Here is a 24,174-nt window from a genome sequence, read left to right on the forward strand (position 1 = left end):
ATGGGTGTCATGTGGGGTGGGGGGGGGGGGGGGGGGGTGATGACAAAGAGGAGTGTGTGTGTGTAGGGTTTTTCTGGTAAAGGGAAATGGAGCAGGGGGCAGATGGGGTTTCCCCTAGTCTCTAGCAGGGGTGAGATGGTGAGACTGACAGCCAGGCAATATTCAGAGCAGATGCCCAGAGTTTATTTATGAGCACCAACGCTTGATAAATAGTGCATAAACCAGTGTAAAGGATTAATTGCATGAAGAAATATTCATAGTTATTTTCATTTTATTTAACTAGGCACGTCAGTTAAGAACAAATTCTTATTTACAATGATGGGTCACTGGGGAACAGTGGGTTAACTGCCTTGTTCAGCTCGGGGATTCGATCCAGCAACCTTTCAATTACTGGCCCAACGCTCTAACCGCTAGGCTACCTGACGAGCAAAGCAAAAATATAAACGCAAAATGCAACAATTTTAACAATTTTACTGAGTTACAGTTCATATAAGTGAATCAGTCACTTGAAATTAATTTATTAGCCCCTAATCTATTGATTTCACATGACTGAGCAGGAGCGCAGCCATTGGTGTGCCTAGGAGTGAATAGGCCCACCCACTGGGGAGCCAGGCCCAGCCAATCAGAATGGGTTTTTCCCCTCAAAAGGGCTTTATTACAGTCCAAAATACTCCTCAGTTTCAAAATACTCCTCAGAAACCGGATGTGGGGGTCCTGAGCCGGCCGTAGTTACACGTGGTTGTGAGGCCGGTTGGACGTACTGCCAAATTCTCTAAAATGATGTTGGAGGCAGCTTATGATAGAGAAATTAACCAACTCTGATGGACATTCCTACAGTCAGCATGCCAATTGCACTCTGTGGCATTGTGTTGTGTGACAAACCTGCACATGTTAGTGTCCTTTTATATTCCACAGACACTGGACAGAGGAACCTAGAACGCTAGCATCCCGGAGACGCCTCTTCACTTTTGCTTTGCTCACACAAAGCCCCGGAAATAAATTGCTTGCACTGCACACAGTTTTCATGGGCCTTGCTTTGTGAGCACCTGCCGCAGGTGTCGCATAATCTCTGGGAAAGAGGTTGCATGGCATGGTCTCTGAAAAAGTCCACACCATACCTATCAGACCAAAATAACTCTACATCCATGCTCTTACCTCCGTGTGCCCCACAGACATACAAGAGTGCAATAAATGCTTTGAGTTCATCCATAGACATGTCCTACGTACTGTTTATTTTTCTGTGCGCATGAGCAACAGTACAATCTTTGATGTGCTACAACATCTGCATGCCACATAAACTCGTCACTCTTTTCTACCCAAACCGCGCCGTCCCTCCCAGACTCCTGTCTCATGGTGGCAGTTGGGCTCACCGCCTCAGTTGGCTCTGTTCTGGTTTTTCCGCGGCGAGACTCAGACATCAGAGACGGAGGCTCGAAGTCAACATCAGAGTCAGATTGAGACTCTTCATCAGCAATGTCGATTTTCAAGCTCCATATTCGTTACTCCAATTCATCTAGTCTGTCAGTGCGTCCATTCGTTTGGTTCGGCTTGCCATTCTGAACTACACACCTATGTTACACTCAGTGTCTGATTTTACTCTCCGATGGGAAATTATATACAATTTCCAGCCTTTCATAATACAATAATTAGACAGCCCACAATTCGTCATCATTACACTATTGTTCTAAATTCAATCATCCTCTTCACCCTCATTATTCAGATAAATCTAGTTAATCGCCCTCCTCATCATTCAGTTCATTGAAGTCACATGCACCATTATCAGTTTCTATTTGGTTCTATCGCCCATTCATCCATTGATAACAGAATAGCATATTTAAATGTTATTAGGTTACTAGTATTTGCTTAGTAGCCACCGCAATGCTGCCACTCGAGTGGTCATGTGCTGAATGCATGGACAGCACGGATATTCTTGGAAAAAGTGACATTCGTAAATAGAGATACACCTCTTGAATTTGAGTTATTTGACAAAGGTACATGTCATAGAAGCTGCAGAATATGCTCTTTCTGATACTATATAGAAATCCAAATGTTTTACCTGCATGTGACTCTGATGGCGGATTTGACAAAGTGATACTCCTTTCCCTCTATCTGTCAATTACAAGATGCGCCCATCTCATCATGTACAAACTGATAGGCCTAATATTGTCACTCGTCAGATTATTGTAAATGTTATCTTGTCTATAGGCTAACTCTTATTATGTGTGAAATTAATTTCGGTGTAGTTTCAATGGGCCGGCTCTGCAGGCATTGTTTGTTTCCCGCTCATCAACTTGGATAGAGTCAAGGAAATGTTTTGCGGTGGACTTCCGCTCGGGCGATGTACGAAGACGTTTTTGAGAAAGGTCCCAAATTAAACTTTAATTTTTACGTTTTTAGACACCGCTGTTAGTTTTGCTGTTGCTGTATCGGTTGGTTATATTATTTTAATCACTTTTTATGGTACCATGAGCAAGACCAACCCGAAGAGAACTGCTACAACCAACACATCATCGAAGGCCGAACCAACTACTCGAACACCGAAAATGGCTGCCACGGCCAGCCCTGATGCAGAGTCGGAGGCCTTGTCTATGACCACGCTTGTAGCTGAGCTAGCTGAACAAATAAGTAGCCTAAAAGAGGATATGGCTTCTGTCATCAGCACTTCGCTGGCACCTCTCCAAACTTCCGTTGATGCCTTTTGAGAAATAGTCAACACTTTTGGACAACGCCTCATTACACGAGAAGGTTTCTCCACTAACAACGCCAAGCATATTGCCGAGCTAGTAGAGGCAGCTGCCTCGCATATGGGTAGATTCGTTGGAGAATTATACCAGAAGAGAAATATCTGGATCGTTGAGACTAGTCAACCCTGTGAAATTTGTCTCTGACATGCTGGTAGTAGTGATGGGAAATGGTGTCTTTGACAAGCCGCCGGAGCTCGACCAAACACACAGATCCCTCGCCCCCAAACCCAGCTCAGGGGAGCAGCCTAGGGCAATCATAGCCCACTGTCATCATTACCAAGATTAGGAACGTGCTGGGCGAGGGAGCAAAATTCCGTGTGCCAACCTCGTGAAGCTGAATTCAAGGAAATCAAAACCTGTCTCTTATTTTTGACACACTTGCATTCAAAATGCAATGTTAAGTCAAGGGGAACAGCAATACTTACTCAAAGAAAGTACAATTTAACTCTCCTGACATAATCTCGGATCCACAGGGGCGTTTTGTTATGGTATCTGGTTCTCTCTTTCACACCTTTTTTGTTTTGCTTGTAAATGTTTATGCTCCCAATTGGGATGATGTAGATTTTTTTTTAAACAAACGTATTTCTTTGCTGCCCAATCTCAACTCTCACGCTATTTCATTTTTGGAGGTGACTTGAATTGTGTGATCCAATTCAAGGCGTTCAAACCCTAGAGCATTTTCTCCCTCAAAAATGTCCAGCGTGTCTACATTCATGAGACTGTCAGGATGTGTAGATCCATGGAGATTCCTTTTTTCCAATAACAAGGAATTGTCTTTATTTTTTGTAGATAAAGCCCTTCTCCCATCTGTAAAGAAAGTAGAATACTCTGCCGTTGTTGTTAGTGACCATGCTCCTCTGTCACTTGACCTCTCATTCTCATTGAACTATACATATCACCCCCCCATGGAGACTTATCTCATCTTTACTTTCAAACAATTCCTTCTGCTCAATTCTATCGAATGCAAGTGATGTCTTTATTGAGACAAATAAAACAGTTTCGATCTCTGTCTACACTTTGGGAAACACTTAAGTGTTTATCCTCTCAGCAGAAATGTCCTATTCCTCTCCTCAATAAACCACGGAAAATTCAACAACAGCAGCTGATCGACACCATTCTGGAATTAGACCAACAATACTCCACATTTCCATCACCAGAACGTCATAAAGAAAGGCTGAGTCTTCAAACTCAGTACAATTTACTATCCACTGATAAGGCTGAGCAGCAGCTACTTCACGCACACAGGTTTTGTTTACGAGCATGGAGAAAGGGCTGGTCGACTTCTAGCTTCTCAACTCAGAGTTCAAATCTGCCTCACAGCTGATCCCTGAAATTCCTCAGGTGTTTTATCAGTTAGTCCCACTGAAATCAATAATACTTTCAAAACATTTTATTCTTTAAACATCAGAATCACCTGAAGACAATTCAATTATGAATGATTTTCTTGACCATTTGGAAACTCCTACCAGAATAGTACAGAGAAGAGCGAGGAAATTGATCAACTTTTGCAGTTCAAGGAGATTTTTCATTCAATTACAGCAATGCAAAGTGGGAAATCCCCTGGCCCAGATGGCTACCCAATCGAATTCTACAGGTTTTCTGCCAACTTGGCCACCTCTCCTGCTGGAAATGTTCGAAAACACCCAGGACCATGGTGTTTTACCCCAAACCCTGACAGAGGCGTCGATCACACTTTTGTTAAAACCCGGCAAAGGTGCGTCTGAATGTGGTTCATACAGACCGATCTCACTTTTAAATGCAAATGGTAAAATATTAGCGAAATTGCTCGCCTCTCGAATAGAGTCCACTATGACAGACGACATATCAACCGATCAGACAGGGTTTATTAACGGTTGCCATCCCTTTTCTAACAGTCAACATCGGCTTAATGTGATACGTTCCTGCATCTTCGGATGTTCCTGAAGTAATTATGTCTTTAGATGCGGAGAAGGCATTTGACAGGGTAGAATGGGAATATTTATTCTCTGTACTGAGAGAATTTGGCTTTGGTGCGAACCTCATTTCTAGGGTCCAACTGTTGTACTCATCACCCAAGGCATCAGTACCTACAAACAAACTTTGTTCACAGTATTTCCCATTATCAAGGGCCACACGCCAAGGATATCCATTGTCCCCTCTGTTACTAGAACCCCTTTCTGTTATGCTAAAGGACACACCCTTAATACATGGTATCTACAGATGTGGACTGGAACACAAAGTTTCCTTGTATTCAGATGACTTGCTTTTATATCTCTCAGAGCCCGAAGAGTGTGTCCCTGATACAGTGGACCTACTGTATAGGTTTGTTGTATTTTCAGGTCATAAATTTAATTTTTCAAAAAATGTATGTTTTCCTATTAATGAATTAGCTTTACGCATTCCACGAGACACTATTCCATTTCGTTTGTCCAAGTCTGGCTTTAAATATTTAGGGATCAATATCACCCGTACCTCGTCTTCCCTCCATGATGAGAACTTTATCCCCCTGATTAGCACACTTAAACTGGGCTTTCAGAGATGGAGTATTCTCCATTTTGCTTTAGCTGGTAAAGTGAATTGTATTAAGAGGAATGTAATTGCCCAAATTTCAGTATTTGTTCCAACGTCTCCCTCTCTTCACAAGTCTTTTTTTTTCATCTTTAAAAAAAAAGAAACGGGGCAGTTGGAATCCAAGAATACATAAAGCAGTCCTCCAGAGAGAGATTACATATGGAGGACTAGTCCTTCCTAACTTTATGTATTATTACTAGGCAGCGAAATATACAAAAGATTGTTTACTGGCTTCGCACCCCAGAAACTGACTGGTGTCAAACAGAAGCCAACTACTGTTTCTCTTGGCTTCCTCTTTGTCAGCTTTCGTCACCTCCAATCTTCCTCTGTTAGCTTTGCGCTACACAGCCAATCCAATTGTCGTCAATGCTCAATGTTTTACTCAATTATTTCAATGTTTTACATTCTGTGATTTCTCTATTCATGGTCATATATGTAATAATCAACTCTTCTTTCCAGGCAAATTCAGCTTTTACGCTGTGGCAGAGGAATGGCTTTACTAAGCTTAATTCACTTTTATATTGATGGCACCTTTGCCAATTTCGATGACCTTTCTATCAAATTGAATCTACCCCATTCAAGTCTATTTGAGTATTTCCAAATCCGCCAGTTTATTTGCAATCAAAGCCCCCCCGCCTTTCCAATTCTATCACTCAGATCGAGTTTGAATGCCCTTTTGAAAACACATTTTCAACTAATGGGACTTATCTCCCATGTTTTTGAGATAATCGTTCATGTCCCTTGATAATCCGTCACTTAATCAAATCTGATCTGAGTGGCGTAAAGGACTTGGTGGAGAGATCTCTGACAAAGTCTGGAATAGTTCCTTACTTAGGGTAAATGGAAGCTCCTCTTAATCAGCCTTGTACAGTTTAAGGTACTTCACTGTATCCATATCAGTAAGGCCAGATTGTCCCAATTCTACCCAAACGTTGAAGGTACATTTGACCGATGTAAAAGCTCCTTGGCGGACTTGACTCACATGTTCTGGTCCTGTCCCCATCTGGTAGGCTATTGGTCCACTATATTTAAAACCCTTTCTGAAGCATTTGGTATAGAGTTGCAGCCTAGTACAGAAATATAGTTATTTTTGGAGCACCAAGCAACAATCCTTCCCTGACCAATAGACAGCTAGATGCCTTTGCCTCTCTGTTGACCCGCAGAAAGAGTTTATTGGATTGTAAAATCTGTAAATCCACCCTTAACTGCGCTTTGGCTCAAGGATTTGATGCTGTTCCTAAAATTAGAAAAAATTAAGTATACCATTCGAGGGTCAACCAACTCCTTTTACTCCCCCTGGGACCAGACGATATCCTATTTTGACTCCAAACACTTCCTCCAGATTAGTACGCTTGGCCTCACCCCCACTCCTTGAGGTTATTGTCAAATTATTGGCTGCTGATTAAATAGGCATAACACAAAATCATAATTACACTATTGTCTTTCCTTATCATTCAGTTACTTCACAATTGAATTTAAATGAGGCCTAAGGTGCACAATTATCGCCCATTCACCTATTTGACATTCATTCAGTGAGGAGAGAGAGACTCATTAGCACCTGACTGGGTACCAACGTCCTACAGCACATTGTCTTGGCGGGTTAAGTTGGGAATAGGTGTGGAAACAAATGGTAAATAGGCTCTAAATACTTTTCTGTTTGTGAATTCCAAATTCTGACAAATGAGCAGTGTAAAATACATACATTTAGGAAAAGTCAGGGAAGGAGCAGGACGTTTAAAAAATATAAAAAACATTTAATTGACAAAATCTCTGGTCAGTCAGTGGCTGTTGGCCTGTGACGGTTCTTGTGTTAAGAGTGAACCCTACCTGTTACACTAATCATGTCAGTGAGGTAGCTGTTCTCATTTAACTTGTATCAGAGGGAAACCCGGAGTGTGTAGTATGCAGTAAAACATATCAGTCAATTCCAGTAAAATAGGGTTGGAGTCAGTGATGGGATTACTGGCAGATAATGTTCAGAGACTACTCAATATGACAAATCCACTGTTCTGACCTTTAAAATGCTTTGTGTTTGTGTGTGTACTTGCACGTGCGTGTGTGTAGGAGCAGCGTCTGCTGATCATCCTCAGTAACTGTCAGTACCTGGAGAAACACACCTTCCTTAATCTGGCTGAACACTTTGAGCGACACGGATTCACCGGGACTGAGAAGATCACACGGGTGAGTAGAGAGGACACACACACACACACACACATGCACACGCACAACCTTGGGAAGCTGCAACTTTAGAAACAACAAACAGTTAACTGGCCCCTTAGATATTTTGGTGTTTAGTTTTTGCTGTTCTGTGAAGAAGAATGTTTGTCACCAAAGATATGATGAGAAAGAAGTTTGTTTCAGGGCAGAGCAATTACACTCACTTTCTCTTTAAACACTTAAATGTCAGATCTCTGAGTCACTCGTTCTCTCTCTCACATATTGGTTGGACCTTCCCGTAAAGACAGCTGAGCGGCCTGTAGCAGTTGGTTCAAAGCCACTCGGCAGTTTATTGGGTTTTTGAGCCCTTGTTTTTGCCTTGGGAACTATATTGTGACTATAAGACCATCAATAAAGTTACTGTAAAAGCACTTTGCGACAACTGCTGATGTTGGAAGGGATTTTTCTAAATAAAAGAAATTGAAATCTGCTCCCAGGTTAGTGTTTGTGTAGCTGTGTTAATTAGGTTTGTCTCTACCTCTGTTTCCAGGTGACTGTACATGCTGTGAAGGAGCTGGATGAGAGTTTGTTTGATGCCTACATCGAGAGGAAGTCTGATCCCATCGTAGGATCCCTGGAACCAGGCATCTATGCTGGACACTTCGACTGGAGAGACTGCGGAACACCCACAGGTATACACACACAGGTCTATGCTGTCTACTTCAATTGGAGGGACTTGCACACCTTAATCGCAGGACATTATGCGCTATGGCCAGGATTCAAACAAACACAGATTAACGACCTCTGCACTGTTGATGGACTTTTAAAATGTAATTTCCCAAATGTTTTCAGAGATTGCCTTCGCAATGTTGAGTTTCTGAGCCAAGCCACAGGTGTGACAGAGAGAGGGGGGTTTACCCATAATAACCCCTGACCTATAGTGCCTTCGGAAAATATTCAGACCCCTTGACATTTTCCACATTTTGTTACATTACAGCCTTATTCTAAAATTGATAAAATACATTTTTTTTAAATCCTCAGCAAACTACACAGAATACCCCATAATGACAAAGTGAGAAAAAAAAAGATTTAAATTGCAAATGTATGAAAAAACAAAAACCTTAATTTACATAAGTATTCAGACCCTTTGCTATGAGACTTGAAATTGAGTTCAGGTGGATCCTGTTTCCATTGATCATCCTTGAGATGTTTCTCCATCTTGATTGGAGTCCACCAGTGGTAAATTCAATTGATTGGACATGTTTTGGAAAGGCACACACCTGTCTATATAAGGTCCCACAGTTGACCGTGCATGTCACAGCAAAAACTAAGCCATGATTTCGAAGGAATTGTCCATAGAGCACCGAGACAGGATTGTGTGGAAGCACATATCTGGAGAAGGGTACCAAAACATTTCTGCAGCATTGAAGGTCCCCAACAACAGTGGCCTTCATCATTCTTAAATTGAAGAAGTTTGGAACCACCAAGACTCTTCCTAGGGCAGGCCGCCCGGCCAAACTGAGCAATCGGGGAGAAGGGCCTTGGTCAGGGAGGTGACCAAGAACCTGATGGTCACTCTGACAGAGCTCTAGAGTTTCTCAGTGGAGATGGGAGAACCTTCCAGAAGGACAACCACCTCTGCAGCACTTCACCAATCAGGCCTTTATGGTAGAGTGGCCAGACGGAAGCCACTCTTCAGTAAAAGGCACATGACAGCCCGCTTGGAGTTTGCCAAAAGGAACCTGAAGTTTCTCAGACCATGATTCTCTGGTCTGATGAAAACAAGGTTGAACTCTTAGGCCTGAAAATGGCTGTGCAAAATGAGAGACCTGAAAATGGCTGTGCAGCAGCGCTCCTCATCCATCCTGACAGAGCTTGAAAGGATCTGCAGAGAAGAATGGGAGAAACTCCCCAAACACTGGTGTGCCAAGCTTGTACCGTCATACCCAAGAAGACTCAGTGGTAATCGCTGCCAAAGGTGCTTCAGCAAAGTAGTAAGGAAAGGGTCTGAATACTTATGTAAATGGGATATTATGGGGGAATTCTGTGTAGATTTGAGGGGGGGAAATTATTTTATCAAGGGGTCTGCATACTTTTCGAAGGGACTGTATGTAGTCTTTTGGCTTACCTCAAAATATACTAAATCTGACAGGGGAATTCACGGGACTGTCTGAGCAGCCCTGTGTGTGTTTTGTGGTTTATGTGTATGTCATATGTGGAGTACATACTGTAATGTCTCCGTGTGTCTGTTTGAAGTGTTACTGTAAACAGTGCTTGGATGCACTTAGCCAGGGGTTCAAATATGAATATACTCTATGGGCTTGATGTCTACCCTTTGTATATTTTTCCTCTCTCTCTCTTTCATTTTCTCTCTATATTCTCTCTTAAGAAGTTTGTTTTTTTGTGGGTGGGGGAGCTCCTTGTGTGTGTCATCTGCACAGTGCAGGAAATGTCAAACATGAATTCTCAGTGAATCTTCGTTCTATACACACACACAATCTAAATTGATCTGATATAAGTAGTGACATGGACAATATATCATTATGGTCTGTGGTTTTGGGTGTGTGTGCAAAAGTCCATGCACACACAAACACGCATGCACACGGATGTGCAGTGAGACCAGGTGAAACTTGGTGGTTTTACTTACCTTACGGAACAGGAAGTTAATCGGTGTGTGTGTTTGACATAACCCCACTCCCCCACCTCCAAAATGCTCCAAGGAGTGAAAGTGTGTGTGTGTGTGTGTGTTCTGCTAATAGTGAAACAGGAACATTTGGACTTAATAACCACAACTATAAGGAATAGGATATGATACTTTCACTGGCTTAGCGTGTGTAGGCCTAGCCTATATGTGTGTGTGATTTAGTGTGGGCATGCTGTAAACCATTACCCGCGGAAAAAGCAAGACAACTTTCACTGGTTTTGGTCTTTTTTTTTTTCTCATGGTATTACTCTCACAGCGCCCCTTGGAAGTATTAACCTAACCTGAAGTACCAGACACCAGCATACAACTCTTCTATTGTCTTTTCAACATGGCTTGTTAGTGGTGGCTATATTTATAAATCCACCATTCCCCAGAGTGAATGTGGGTCTATAAACCACTTTCTCATTAGAAAGACCAAGACCAGGGGCATTTTTCGGACAAATCTAACAAAATGTTAAATCTAATTGCTGATGGTAAGGGCAATAGGTTCAGGGCTGTGTCAGAACTATTTTTGCTATTTTCACATCCAGAATTATGGCCGCCGTTGCTGGCTGTGGCGCCAAAGGGCTGGGTTTTGATGAATAAACCAGTTGTGGGTGTGTCGAGACTTGGCCCCTCACTGGCCAATGAGAATGTGCTAAATATGTGGTTGCTTCAAGTTGTGTGTTTTTATGTATTGCATTGTCATCAACTCCAATTCCAATGTTAGTCAGTTATAGTTTGTTAAATAGCTTACAGAAACAACGTAACAACATGTAGACCTATCCCATCTTTGCGAAATACGTTAACTTGAACCTGTTTGCAGTCCACATTGTTCTAAGTAATTGCATGGCTTCAATATGGAAATATACATTGAGTGTACAAAACATTATGCTCTTTCCATGACTGACCAGTTGAATCCAGGTGAAAGCTATGATCCCTTAATGATGTCACTTGTTTAGGGCTGTCCCCGACAAAAAAAATTCTCTTGGTCAGCCAAAAGTCTTATTTTGACTAATCAATTGGTAAAAATGTTTTAATGTGTATTTTTCCATATATAGACAAACCCTGTGTTTTTTTAAAAATAAAATCAACCACAGTTGAAGTCAGGATGTTTACATACACTTAGGTTGGGGTCATTAAAACTTGTTTTTCAACCACTCCACATATTTCTTGTTAACAAACTATAGTTTTGGCAAGTCGGTTAGGACATCTAATTTGTGCATGACACAAGTCATTTTTCCAACAATTGTTTACAGACAGATTATTTCACTTATAATTCACTGTACCACAATTCCAGTGGTTTACATACAGTAAGTTAACTGTGCCTGCCTTTAAACAGCTTGGAAAATTCCAGAAGAATTATGTCATGGCTTTAGAAGCTTCTGATAGGCTAATTGACATCATTTGAGTCAATTGGAGGTGTACCTGTGGTTGTATTTCAAGGCCTACCTTCAAACTCAGTACCTCTTTGCTTGACATCATGGGAAAATCAAAAGAAATCAGCCAAGACCTCAGGAAAATAATTGTAGACCTCCACAAGCCTGGTTCATCCTTGTGAGCAATTTCCAAATGCCTGAAGGTACCACATTCATCTGTACAAACAATAGTACGCAAGTATAAACACCTTGGGACCACGCAGCCTTCATACCGCTCGGGAAGGAGATGCGTTCTGTCTCCTAGAGATGAACGTATTTTGGTGCGAAAAGTGCAAATCAATCCCAGAACAACAGCAAAGGACCTTGTGAAGATGCTGGGGGAATAAGGTACAAAAGTATCTACAGTGCCTTGCGAAAGTATTCGGCCCCCTTGAACTTTGCGACCTTTTGCCACATTTCAGGCTTCAAACATAAAGATATAAAACTGTATTTTTTTGTGAAGAATCAACAACAAGTGGTACAAAATCATGAAGTGGAACGGCATTTATTGGATATTTCAAACTTTTTTAACAAATCAAAAACTGAAAAATTGGGCGTGCAAAATTATTCAGCCCCCTTAAGTTAATACTTTGTAGCACCACCTTTTGCTGCGATTACAGCTGTAAGTCGCTTGGGGTATGTCTCTATCAGTTTTGCACATCGAGAGACTGACATTTTTTCCCATTCCTCCTTGCAAAACAGCTCGAGCTCAGTGAGGTTGGATGGAGAGCATTTGTGAACAGCAGTTTTCAGTTCTTTCCACAGATTCTCTATTGGATTCAGGTCTGGACTTTGACTCGGCCATTCTAACACCTGGATATGTTTATTTTTGAACCATTCCATTGTCCATTGTTTGCTTTATGTTTTGGATCATTGTCTTGTTGGAAGACACATCTCTGTCCCAGTCTCAGGTCTTTTGCAGACTCCATCAGGTTTTCTTCCAGAATGGTCCTGTATTTGGCTCCATCCATCTTCCCATCAATTTTAACCATCTTCCCTGTCCCTGCTGAAGAAAAGCAGGCCCAAACCATGATGCTGCCACCACCATGTTTGACAGTGGGGATGGTGTGTTCAGGGTGATGCGCTGTGTTGCTTTTACGCCAAACATAACGTTTTGCATTGTTGCCAAAAAGTTCAATTTTGGTTTCATCTGACCAGAGCACCTTCTTCCACATGTTTGGTGTGTCTCCCAGGTGGCTTGTGGCAAACTTTAAACTACACTTTTTATGGATATCTTTAAGAAATGGCTTTCTTCTTGCCACTCTTCCATAAAGGCCAGATTTGTGCAATATATGACTGATTGTTGTCCTATGGACAGAGTCTCCCACCTCAGCTGTAGATCTCTGCAGTTCATCCAGAGTGATCATGGGCCTCTTGGCTGCATCTCTGATCAGTTTTCTCCTTGTATGAGCTGAAAGTTTAGAGGGACGGCCAGGTCTTGGTAGATTTGCAGTGGTCTGATACTCCTTCCATTTCAATATTATCACTTGCACAGTACTCCTTGGGATGTTTAAAGCTTGGGAAATCTTTTTGTATCCAAATCCGGCTTTAAACTTCTTCACAACAGTATCTCGGACCTGCCTGGTGTGTTCCTTGTTCTTCATGATGCTCTCTGCGCTTTTAACGGACCTCTGAGACTATCACAGTGCAGGTGCATTTATACGGAGACTTGATTACACACAGGTGGATTGTATTTATCATCATTAGTCATTTAGGTCAACATTGGATCATTCAGAGATCCTCACTGAACTTCTGGAGAGAGTTTGCTGCACTGAAAGTAAAGGGGCTGAATAATTTTGCACGCCCAATTTTTCAGTTTTTGATTTGTTAAAAAAGTTTGAAATATCCAATAAATGTCGTTCCACTTCATGATTGTGTCCCACTTGTTGTTGATTCTTCACAAAAAAATACAGTTTTATATCTTTATGTTTGAAGCCTGAAATGTGGCAAAAGGTCGCAAAGTTCAAGGGGGCCGAATACTTTCGCAAGGCACTGTATATCCACAGTAAAACAAGTCCTATATCGACACAACCTGACAGGCCGATCAGCCAGGAAGACCAGACTATGGTTTGCAACTGATGGTCTGATGAAACAAAAATAGAACTGTTTGGCCATATTGACCATTGTTATGTTTGGAGGAAAAAGGGGGAGGCTTGCAAGCCGAAGAACCCCATCCCAACCGTGAAGCACGGGGGTGGCAGTGTCATGTTGTGGGGTGCTTTGCTGCAGGAGGGACTGGTGCACTTCACAAAATAGATGGCATAGTGGTTGAAAAACTAGTTTTAATGACTCCAACCAATGACCAAGTGTATGTAAGCTTCTGATTTCAACTCCTATATATTTTTTTGTACTTTTACCTCTTTTTTGTGATTTCCAATTGGTAGTTAGTCTTGTCCCATCACTGTAACTCCCCTTCAGACTCGGGAGAGGCAAAGGTCTGGAGCCATGCGTCCTCCGAAACACAACCCTGCCAAGCCCTACTGCTTCTTGACACACTGCTCGTTTAACCCGGAAGCCAGCCGCACCAATGTGACGGAAGAAACACCTTAGACTTCATCAAAGTCACATTGCAGTCACCTGGCCCACCACAAGGAGTCGCTAGAGCGCGATGGGACAAGGAAATCCCGGCCGGCCAAACCCTTCCCTAACCCGGACGACACAGGGTCAATTGTGCGCCGTCTCATGGGTCTCCCAGTCACGGCCAGCTGGGATTGATCCAGGGTCTTTAGTGACACCTCAAACGGGAGGCCCCGAGAGCGAATAATTCTAATCAAATTCTAAACGATTGAAACCATTTGTTTCAAATTGGCTCTCTCTAAATACACTAACAGGCACCATCATTTCTCACTGGGTGCATATAATATTAAAACAATGCAGACTGTGGAGGGTGTTACACACATCCAAACCTTTCACATTAGCTGCACAAAGAGCCAATATAAGGAATAAAGGGGAATGCCCACTCACCGTTATACTGCTGCCAAATATACATTTATAAACATAATCATAGCCATCTAACAGATCAGATGACATTCACACTTCTCCAGAAGTGCATGCACACCACGGACGATCTCACAATAAAGCCAGGACAGTGAATCATTCTAATAAGTTTGCTTTTTTTTTACCAATCTGTTTGGTTTTAAACAACAACAATAAATACATGTACATTTTAATTATATCATAAAATTGCCAGGATAAAAAAGTCACAGCGCTGGTATAAGACTGGTAAATGACCAATCCTTACTCAACAGAAGGTAGCAGAACGCTGGCTTTAATAGGTCGAAATTGCAAATGAATGTGTGTTTGACACTAGTGCCGCCTTAACGCCAGACAAAAATAGAACCCCAAGCTTGACACAACTTTTTTTGTTCCACACCCACTCCATTTTAGTCTGGTCTTATTGTAAAAGAAAACGTGTCCATGTTTGGTCTGGGATCATTTTCATTTGAACAGGTTTGGGTGTTGGACTGGGTTTTGATGTCATTGCGAAACTACTCTCCTACAGGTGTGAGGAACTACCTGAAAGAAGCCTTGGTGAACATCATCACTGTCCATGCAGAGGTAATTCTTGTACTCAAAGACATGCACAACTAAAATTACTTTTTCTTTTTTTTGTATTTGACTTTTTCTCCCCATATTTCGTTCTTGTCTCGTCACTGCAACTCCCCAACGGGAGAGGGAGAGGCGAAAGTGGAGTCGTGTCCTCCGAAACATGACCCGCTTAACTGCGCTCCTTAACACCCGCCAGCTTAATCCGGAAGCCAGCCGCACCAATGTGTCGGAGGAAACACAGTTCAACCGGCGACCAGGGTCAGCCTGCAGGCACCCAGCCCGCCACAAGGAGTCGCTAGGGAGAGATGAGCCAAGTAAAACCAAACCCTCCCCTAAGCCGGACGACGCTGGGCCAATTATGCACTGTCCTATGGGACTCCCGGCCACGGCTGGTTGTGGCACAGCCCGGGAATGAACTCTGTAGTAACGCCTCTAGCCCTACGATGCAGTGCCTTAGACCACTGCTTTTCTGTACAATGACAAGAACCTCTCACCGTTACTTACATTAAATCAGTAGACTTACATAATTCATTGAATCAGTGGACACCTCCAATCTAACCCTCTCTCTCTCCTTTAGGTCTTTACAGTGTCTAAGGACCTAGTTCCCAGGGTTTTGAGTAGAATCATTGAGGGTGTGGCGGAAGAGATGAGTCGCCTGATGCAGTGTGTCTCCTCCTTCAGCAAGAACGGAGCCATACAGGTACACACACACACTTTCAGTTTGCCACTCTCTCCGGTAAGTCAAATGGGCCAGTTGTGCAGGGATTTACCCTCTTTTACTGACCACAGTAACCCCCAACTACCTCTTCCAAACCAGCTGTACTACCTACTTGTCACACCCTGATCTGTTTCACCTGTCTTGTGCTTGTCTCCACCCCCCACCAGGTGTCTCCTATTTTTCCCCATTTATCCCCTGTGTATTCATACCTGCGTTTTATGTTTGTCTGATGCCAGTATGTCTTGTCGGGTCTTACCAGTGTGTTTTCTTCCCGGATCTGACCTTTCTGCCTGTCCTGACCCTGAGCCTGCATGCCGTTCTGCGCCTGTTTGACCTTTCCTTGGATTACGAACTGCCTGCCCTCGACCGGCCTTTTACCTGCCCCTTAGTACGATATGCAGAATATGTATTATACAATCTGCCTCTTGTCTCTGCATCTGGGTCATATCCTGAGTTGTGGTAGTACGAACTGGCCATGACTGACCCAGCAGACTCGGACCAGCTCTGCAACGCTGTCTTCTCCCAAGGAGCTACTATTGGAAGACATGAGGAGTTCCTTCATAGGCTTATGGAAAGACTCCAGACCATGGCAGAACACCATGACCATGCTTTCAATGCATTACTGGAGCTATTCCGCAGATTATCTACCAGGCAGCAAGCCACTACGGTAACCTCCCAGACTCTCCGTATCCCTGCTACCAGTGGCGTTTTTCCCTAGCCTACCCCGGCTTACCTCCTCCGAAGCGCTATGCTGGTGATCCCAGAAGCTGCCGGGTGTTTCTCTCCCAGCGCTCCCTCATTTTCGAGCTGCAGCCCTCTACGTTTCTGTCTGACCATTCTAAGATAACATATCTTATAACGCTGATGTCCGGGAGGGCACTCGCCTGGGCTACGGCGGTGTGGGAGCAACAATCCACCGTTTGCCTTAGGCTGGAGGATTTCATGGCAGAAGTAAGGAAGGTGTTTGACTCTCTGTTGTCTGAGAGAGAGGTGGCTCGTAAAGCTTCTTCAACTGTCAAAACCACTGTAGTGTGGCAGACTACGCAGTAGACTTTTGCACTTTAGCCACCGAGTGTGCCTGTATCCCAGAATCCCTGTTCAACATGTTCCTTCATGGACTATCACTGTGATTTAAGGACGACCTCGTAGTCCGTGAACTGCCCTTGGACCTCGAATCTCTCCATAGCCTTGACCATAAGGATCGTTGGGTGACTACTGGAACGCATTAGGGAAAGGTCTGATCCCGGGCACATGCACCCGTCCACGATATTCCCCTCACCTCCGAAGAACCCTGGAAATCCGTGACGCTTGCATTCCCAAGAGAATCCAATGTCACCAAAGTTCCCTCAGAAATCATTGAGGACTGTCGACTCGCCTCCTACGGCGCCCATGCAACTGGACCGGTCTAGATTGTCCCTTGAGGAATGTTTACACAGACTCTAAAATCTGTATGTATTGTGGAATTTCAGGACATTACATTACTGTCCAGTAAAAAGCCCAGGCTCATCAGTAGGTACGAATATGCTGGTGGGCCATGCAGGGAGTCTCCCAGCCCCATTAGTCATACTCCTCTCCATGCTATCCTGTTGTGGGGTGACCGGTTTAAATCTCTCCAGGTACTCATGGACTCTGGGGCCGATGAGAGCTTTATAGACACTACACTGGTGTCGGAGCTGGGTATCTCCACAGAACTCCTCTCCGTTCCTATGGACGCCAGAGCATTGGATGGACGCTCTATTGGCAGGGTTACCTACAGTACTATTCCTATTAACCTGCGAGTGTCAGGGAATCACAGTGAGTCCATGCGGTTCCTGCTCATTGAATGTCCTCATGCAGCCGTGGTTTTGGGTTTTGTCGTGGCTCCAGAGGCACAACCCCCTGATCGACTGGGCTACGGGCTCTATCCTGGGTTGGAACCCGTTCTGCCATGCACATTGCCGCAGGGCAGCGCAGCCCGCCCCTGGACATCCTCCTTTGGCTTGCGAAAGCCTTGGATCTCTCCGCAGTTCCCGTGGAGTATCAGGACCTCTGGGAGGTTTTCAACAAGACACGCGCCACATCTCTTCCTCCGCATCAACTGTTTGACTGCACCATTGACCTCCTCCCTGGCACTACACCGCCTTGGTGGCTTTATTACCTGTCTTGCCTGTAGACCAGGACCATGGAAGGGTACATTGAGAACTCTCTGGGAGCAGGGTTCATTCACCCTTCTTCCTCCCCTGCCAGTGCAGGGTTCTTCTTTGTGGAGAAGGACAAAACCCTGCGCCCGTGTGTCGACTACTGGGGCCTTAACCTTTTTGGGATAGGGGGCAGCATTTTCACTTTTGGATGAATAGCGTGCCCAGAGTGAACTGCCTCCTACTCTGTCCCAGATGCTAATATATGCATATTATTATTAGTATGTTTGAATGATGTCTGTGAGTATAACATAACTCATGGCAGGCGAAAACCTGAGAAGAATCCAACCAGGAAGTGGGAAATCTGAGGTTAGTAGTGTTTCAAAGCTTGGCCTACCAAATACACAGTGTCTATGGGGTCAAGTTGCACTTCCAAAGGCTTCCAGTAGATGTCAACCATCTTTAGAAACTTGTTTTAGGCTTCTGCTATAAAGGAGGGGGGAATGGGAGCTGAATGAGTCATGGGTCTGGCAGAGTGTCTCAGGCTCGTGATGTGCGTTCCTGACAGAGTTAGCTCTCGTTCCAGTGCTTTTCTACAGACAATGGAATTCTTCGGTTGGAACCTTATTGATGATTTATGTTAAACATCCTAAAGATTGATTCCATACATCGTTTGACTTGTTTCTACGACCTGTAACGGAACTTTTAATTTTTTTGTCTGGACGTGGTGCTCACGCCTCATGAAGATGGATTACTGTGCTGAACACGCTAACAACAAGTGGCTATTTGGACATAAATTATGGACTTTATGGAACAAATCAGTCATTTATTATCAAACTGGGATTCCTGGGAGTACCTTCTGATGAAGATCATCATATTCATAATGTTATAATGTTATTTCTAAATTCTGTTGACTCCAACATGGCAGATATTTCTTTGGCTGGATTGTGCTCTGAGCGCCGTACTCAGATTATGCTTTTTCCGTAAAGTTTTTTTAAAATCTGACACAGCGGTTGCATTAAGGAGAAGTCTATCTTTAATTCTGTGAATAACACTTGTTTATTATGAGTATTTCTGCAAAATCACCTGATGTTTTGGAATCAAAACATTACGGCACGTAACGCGCCAATGTAAACTGAGATTTTTGGATATAAATATGCACATTATCGAACAAAACATACATGTATTGTGAAACATGATGTCCTATGAGTGTCATCTGATGAAGATCATCAAAGGTTAGTGATTAATTTTATCTTTGGCTGGAAAAATGGCTGTGTTTTTTTGACTTGGCTATGACCTAATCATATCAAATCAAATTCATTTATATAGCCCTTCGTACATCAGCTGATATCTCAAAGTGCTGTACAGAAATCCAGCCTAAAACCCCAAACAGCAAGCAATGCAGGTGTAGAAGCACGGTGGCTCCCTAGAAAGGCCAAAACCTAGGAAGAAACCTAGAGAGGAACCAGGCTATGTGGGGTGGCCAGTCCTCTTCTGGCTGTGCCGGGTGGAGATTATAACAGAACATGGCCAAGATGTTCAAATGTTCATAAATGACCAGCATGGTCGTATAATAATAAGGCAGAACAGTTGAAACTGGAGCAGCAGCACGGTCAGATGGACTGGGGAGAACAAGGAGTCATCATGTCAGGTAGTCCTGGGGCATGGTCCTAGGGCTCAGGTCCTCCGAGAGAGAGAAAGAAAGAGAGAAGGAGAGAATTAGAGAACGCACACTTAGATTCACACAGGACACCGAATAGGACAGGAGAAGTACTCCAGATATAACAAACTGACCCTAGCCCCCCGACACGTAAACTACTGCAGCATAAATACTGGAGGCTGAGACAGGAGGGGTCAGGAGACACTGTGGCCCCATCCAATGATACCCCCGGACAGGGCCAAACAGGAAGGATATAACCCCACCCACTTTGCCAAAGCACAGCCCCCACACCACTAGAGGGATATCTTCAACCAGAGCATTGCAGTAGTCTAACCTAGAAGTGACAAAAGCATGGATAAATTTTTCTGCATCATTTTTGGACAGAAAGTTTCTGATTTTTGCAATGTTACGTAGATGTAAAAAAGCTGTCCTTGAAATGGTCTTCATATGTTCTTCAAAAGAGATCAGGGTCCAGAGTAACGCCGAGGTCCTTTACAGTTTTATTTGAGACGACTGTACAACCATTAACATTGTCAGATTCAACAGAAGATCTCTTTTGTTTCTTGGGACCTAGAACAAGCATCTCTGTTTTGTCTGAGTTTAAAAGTAGAAAGTTTGCAGCCATCCACTTCCTTATGTCTGAAACACATGCTTCTAGCAAGGGCAATTTTGGGGCTTCACCCCATGTTTCATTGAAATGTACAGCTGTGTGTCATCCGCATAGCAGTGAAAGTTAACATTATGTTTTCGAATAACATCCCCAAGAGGTAAAATATATAGTGAAAACAAGACCATTTCGAGGACAGCTTTTTTCCATCTACGTAACATTGCAAAAATCAGAAACTTTCTGTCCAAAAATGATGCAGAAAAATTAATCCATGCTTTTGTCACTTCTAGGTTAGACTACTGCAATGCTCTATTTTCCGGCTACCCGGATAAAGCACTAAATAAACTTCAGTTAGTGCTAAATACGGCTGCTAGAATCCTGACTAGAACCAAAAAATTTGATCCTATTACTCCAGTGCTAGCCTCTCTACACTGGCTTCCTGTCAAAGCAAGGGCTGATTTCAAGGTTTTACTGCTAACCTACAAAGCATTACATGGGCTTGCTCCTACCTATCTCTCTGATTTGGTCCTGCCGTACATACCTACACGTACGCTACGGTCACAAGATGCAGGCCTCCTAATTGTCCCTAGAATTTCTAAGCAAACAGCTGGAGGCAGGGCTTTCTCCTATAGAGCTCCATTTTTATGGAACGGTCTGCCTACCCATGTCAGAGACGCAAACTCTGTCTCAACCTTTAAGTCTTTACTGAAGACTCATCTCTTCAGTGGGTCATATGATTGAGTGTAGTCTGGCCCAGGAGTGGAAAGGTGAACGGAAAGGCTCTGGAGCAACGAACCGCCCTTGCTGTCTCTGCCTGGCCTGTTCCCCTCTTTCCACTGGGATTCTCTGCCTCTAACCCTATTACAGGGGCTGAGTCACTGGCTTGCTGGGGCTCTCTCATGCCGTCCCTGGAGGGGGTGCGTCACCTGAGTGGGTTGATTCACTGTTGTGGTCATCCTGTCTGGGTTGGCGCCCCCCCCTTGGGTTGTGCCGTGGCGGAGATCTTTGTGGGCTATACTCAGCCTTGTCTCAGGATGGTAAGTTGGTGGTTGAAGATATCCCTCTAGTGGTGTGGGGGCTGTGCTTTGGCAAAGTGGGTGGGGTTATATCCTTCCTGCTTGGCCCTGTCTGGGGGTGTCCTCGGATGGGGCCACAGTGTCTCCTGACCCCTCCTGTCTCAGCCTCCAGTATTTATGCTGCAGTAGTTTGTGTCGGGGGGCTGGGGTCAGTTTGTTATATCTGGAGTACTTCTCCTGTCCTATTCGGTGTCCTGTGTGAATCTAAGTGTGCGTTCTCTAATTCTCTCCTTCTCTCTTTCTTTCTCTCTCTCGGAGGACCTGAGCCCTAGGACCATGCCCCAGGACTACCTGACATGATGACTCCTTGCTGTACCCAGTCCACCTGGCCATGCTGCTGTTCCAGTTTCAACTGACCTGAGCCCTAGGACCATGCCCCAGGACTACCTGACATGATGACTCCTTGCTGTCCCCAGTCCACCTGGCCATGCTGCTGCTCCAGTTTCAACTTCCACCTGACTGTGCTGCTGCTCCAGTTTCAACTGTTCTGCCTTATTATTATTCGACCATGCTGGTCATTTATGAACATTTGAACATCTTGGCCATGTTCTGTTATAATCTCCACCCGGCACAGCCAGAAGAGGACTGGCCACCCCACATAGCCTGGTTCCTCTCTAGGTTTCTTCCTAGGTATTGGCCTTTCTAGGGAGTTTTTCCTAGCCACCGTGCTCTACACCTGCATTGCTTGCTGTTTGGGGTTTTAGGCTGGATTTCTGTACAGCACTTTGAGATATCAGCTGATGTACGAAGGGCTATATAAATAAATTTGATTTGAATTTGATATGATGGGGTCTAAAACCAGACTGAAGCATTTTGTATACATTGTTTGTCTTCAGGAAGGCAGTAAGTTGCTGCGCAACAGCCTTTTCTAAAAATTTTGAGAGGAATGGAAGATTCGATATAGGCCGATTTAGTTTTTTATATTTTCTGGGTCAAGGTTTGGCTTTTTCAAGAGAGGCTTTATTACTGCCACTTGTAGTGGCAGAACATCACACATAAGATGCAGCGGTTTTTGGAGAATATTTGTTGTGCATTTTGTTGTAGAGAATTCCCGCCAGTACTAGCTAGCAACTTACTGTGTTTGGTGGGGGGGGTTCATATATTTTGTACAGTGCGTGAGTGCAGAGTTGGATGGTGAGATGTGCATTGCATGATGTGCAATTTTGTGCCGTTCCTATCAGGTACATTGTTCAAGATATTATATTGTATATTGTAATTGTATTATTTTGGTAACTAGCCCAGTGAACAAGCACCAAACCAGCGTGCGTGAGTGCAGAGTTGGATGGTGAGACGTGCATTGCATGACGTGCAATTTTGTGCCGTTCCTATCAGAATAAATCTACATGACTGGTGCTACATGTTGGAGTTCCGTGTCGATGCCTGATTGTACACAAAGCAAGAAGAGTACTGTTACACGACCACTCCTCGCCTTGGTTCGGATACGGGAAGAAGACGAATAGAAGACAGACTTTAACTTCTTCAATATAGGGGGCGCTCTTTTAATTTTGGGATAAAAAAACATTCCCGTTTTAAACAAGATATTTTGTCACGAAAAGATGCTCGACTATGCATATAATTGACAGCTTTGGAAAGAAAACACTCTGACGTTTCCAAAACTGCAAAGATATTATCTGTGAGTGCCACAGAACTGATGCTACAGGCGAAACCAAGATGAAATTTCAAACAGGAAATGCCCCAGATTTTGAAGGCGCTGTGTTCCAATGTCTCCTTATATGGCTGTGAATGCGCCAGGAATGAGCTTACACTTTCTGTCATTTCCCCAAGGTGTCTGCAGCATTGTGACGAATTTGTAGGCATATCATTGGAAGATTGACCATTTTACACTACATCTACCAGGTGCTCCCTTGGTGTCCTCTGTCGCAATTATTGCGTAATCTCCAGCTCCAGCTTCTCCTACACAAATAATCTTTTAGAAAAACTGAACATTTGCTATCTAACTGAAAGTCTCGTCATTGAAAACATCCGAAGTTCTTCAAAGGTAAATTATTTTATTTGAATGCTTTTCTTGTTTTTGTGAAAATGTTGCCTGCTGAATGCTAGGCTTAATGCTATGCAAGCTATCAATACTCTTACACAAATGCTTGTGTAGCTATGGTTGAGAAGCAGATTTTGAAAATCTGAGATGACAGTGTTGTTAACAAAAGACTAAGCTTGTGAGTGAATATATTTATTTCATTTCATTTGCGATTTTCATGAAAAGTTAACGTTGCGTTATGGTAATGAGCCTGAGGCTATGACTATGCTCCCGGATACAGGATTGCTCGACGCAAGAAGTTAACACAGCTAATGGGCACTACGAGTGTCTGGTTGTGCCATTCGGACTGACCAACACTTCCACAGTGTTCCAGGCTCTGGTCAATGATGTGCTCCGTGACATGTTGAACTGGTTCGTGTTTGTCTACCTTGACAAAATCGCTGTCTATTCCCATTCGGTTCAAGAGTGTGTTCTCCACATCCGACAAGTCCTCCAGCACCTCCTGAAGAACTAGAAGTGTGAATTTCTCATTTATTGGGATACGTCATCGCTGCCAGGAACATTTAGATTGATCTGGACAAGGTGAGAGCGGTGGTGGAGTGGCCCCACATCCGGAGTGAAGCTGCAGCTTCTTAATCCATCCGGACCCGTCCTGTCAGTTCGTAGTGGAGGTTGACACCTCGGACGTTGGACCCGTCCTGTCCCAGCATTCTTCTCGGATTGTAGTCTTGGATCGTGGTCTTCAGTTCTCGTCACGATTCTGGAAGGCTTTCTGCCAGCCAGTCCATCAGCCAGCCAGTCCACCTGGTTTCATCCTCAATCTAGCGGCCAGTCGGAGCTTGCCAATCAGGACCTGGTGACGACTCTTCGGTGCCTCATCTCAGCCAACCCCACCCACC

General features: G+C 43.8%; 1 protein-coding gene across 9 annotated transcripts in view; it reads left to right on the forward strand.

Annotated features, from left to right (window-relative positions):
• The window catches only part of LOC109898093 (exocyst complex component 2), a 101,195-nt gene that overhangs the window by 74,952 nt on the left and 2,069 nt on the right, over positions 1-24,174 (forward strand). For all 9 annotated transcript variants that reach the window (XM_031833604.1, XM_031833606.1, XM_020492885.2 and 6 more), the window contains 4 exons: positions 7,359-7,475; positions 8,002-8,143; positions 15,055-15,110; positions 15,679-15,801. In XM_031833604.1, the coding sequence (XP_031689464.1) occupies positions 7,359-7,475; positions 8,002-8,143; positions 15,055-15,110; positions 15,679-15,801 (438 nt within the window). The remainder of the gene's footprint in view (positions 1-7,358; positions 7,476-8,001; positions 8,144-15,054; positions 15,111-15,678; positions 15,802-24,174) is intronic.

Source organism: Oncorhynchus kisutch, linkage group LG10, assembly GCF_002021735.2.
Source record: "Oncorhynchus kisutch isolate 150728-3 linkage group LG10, Okis_V2, whole genome shotgun sequence".
NCBI classification, from domain to species: Eukaryota; Metazoa; Chordata; class Actinopteri; order Salmoniformes; family Salmonidae; genus Oncorhynchus; species Oncorhynchus kisutch.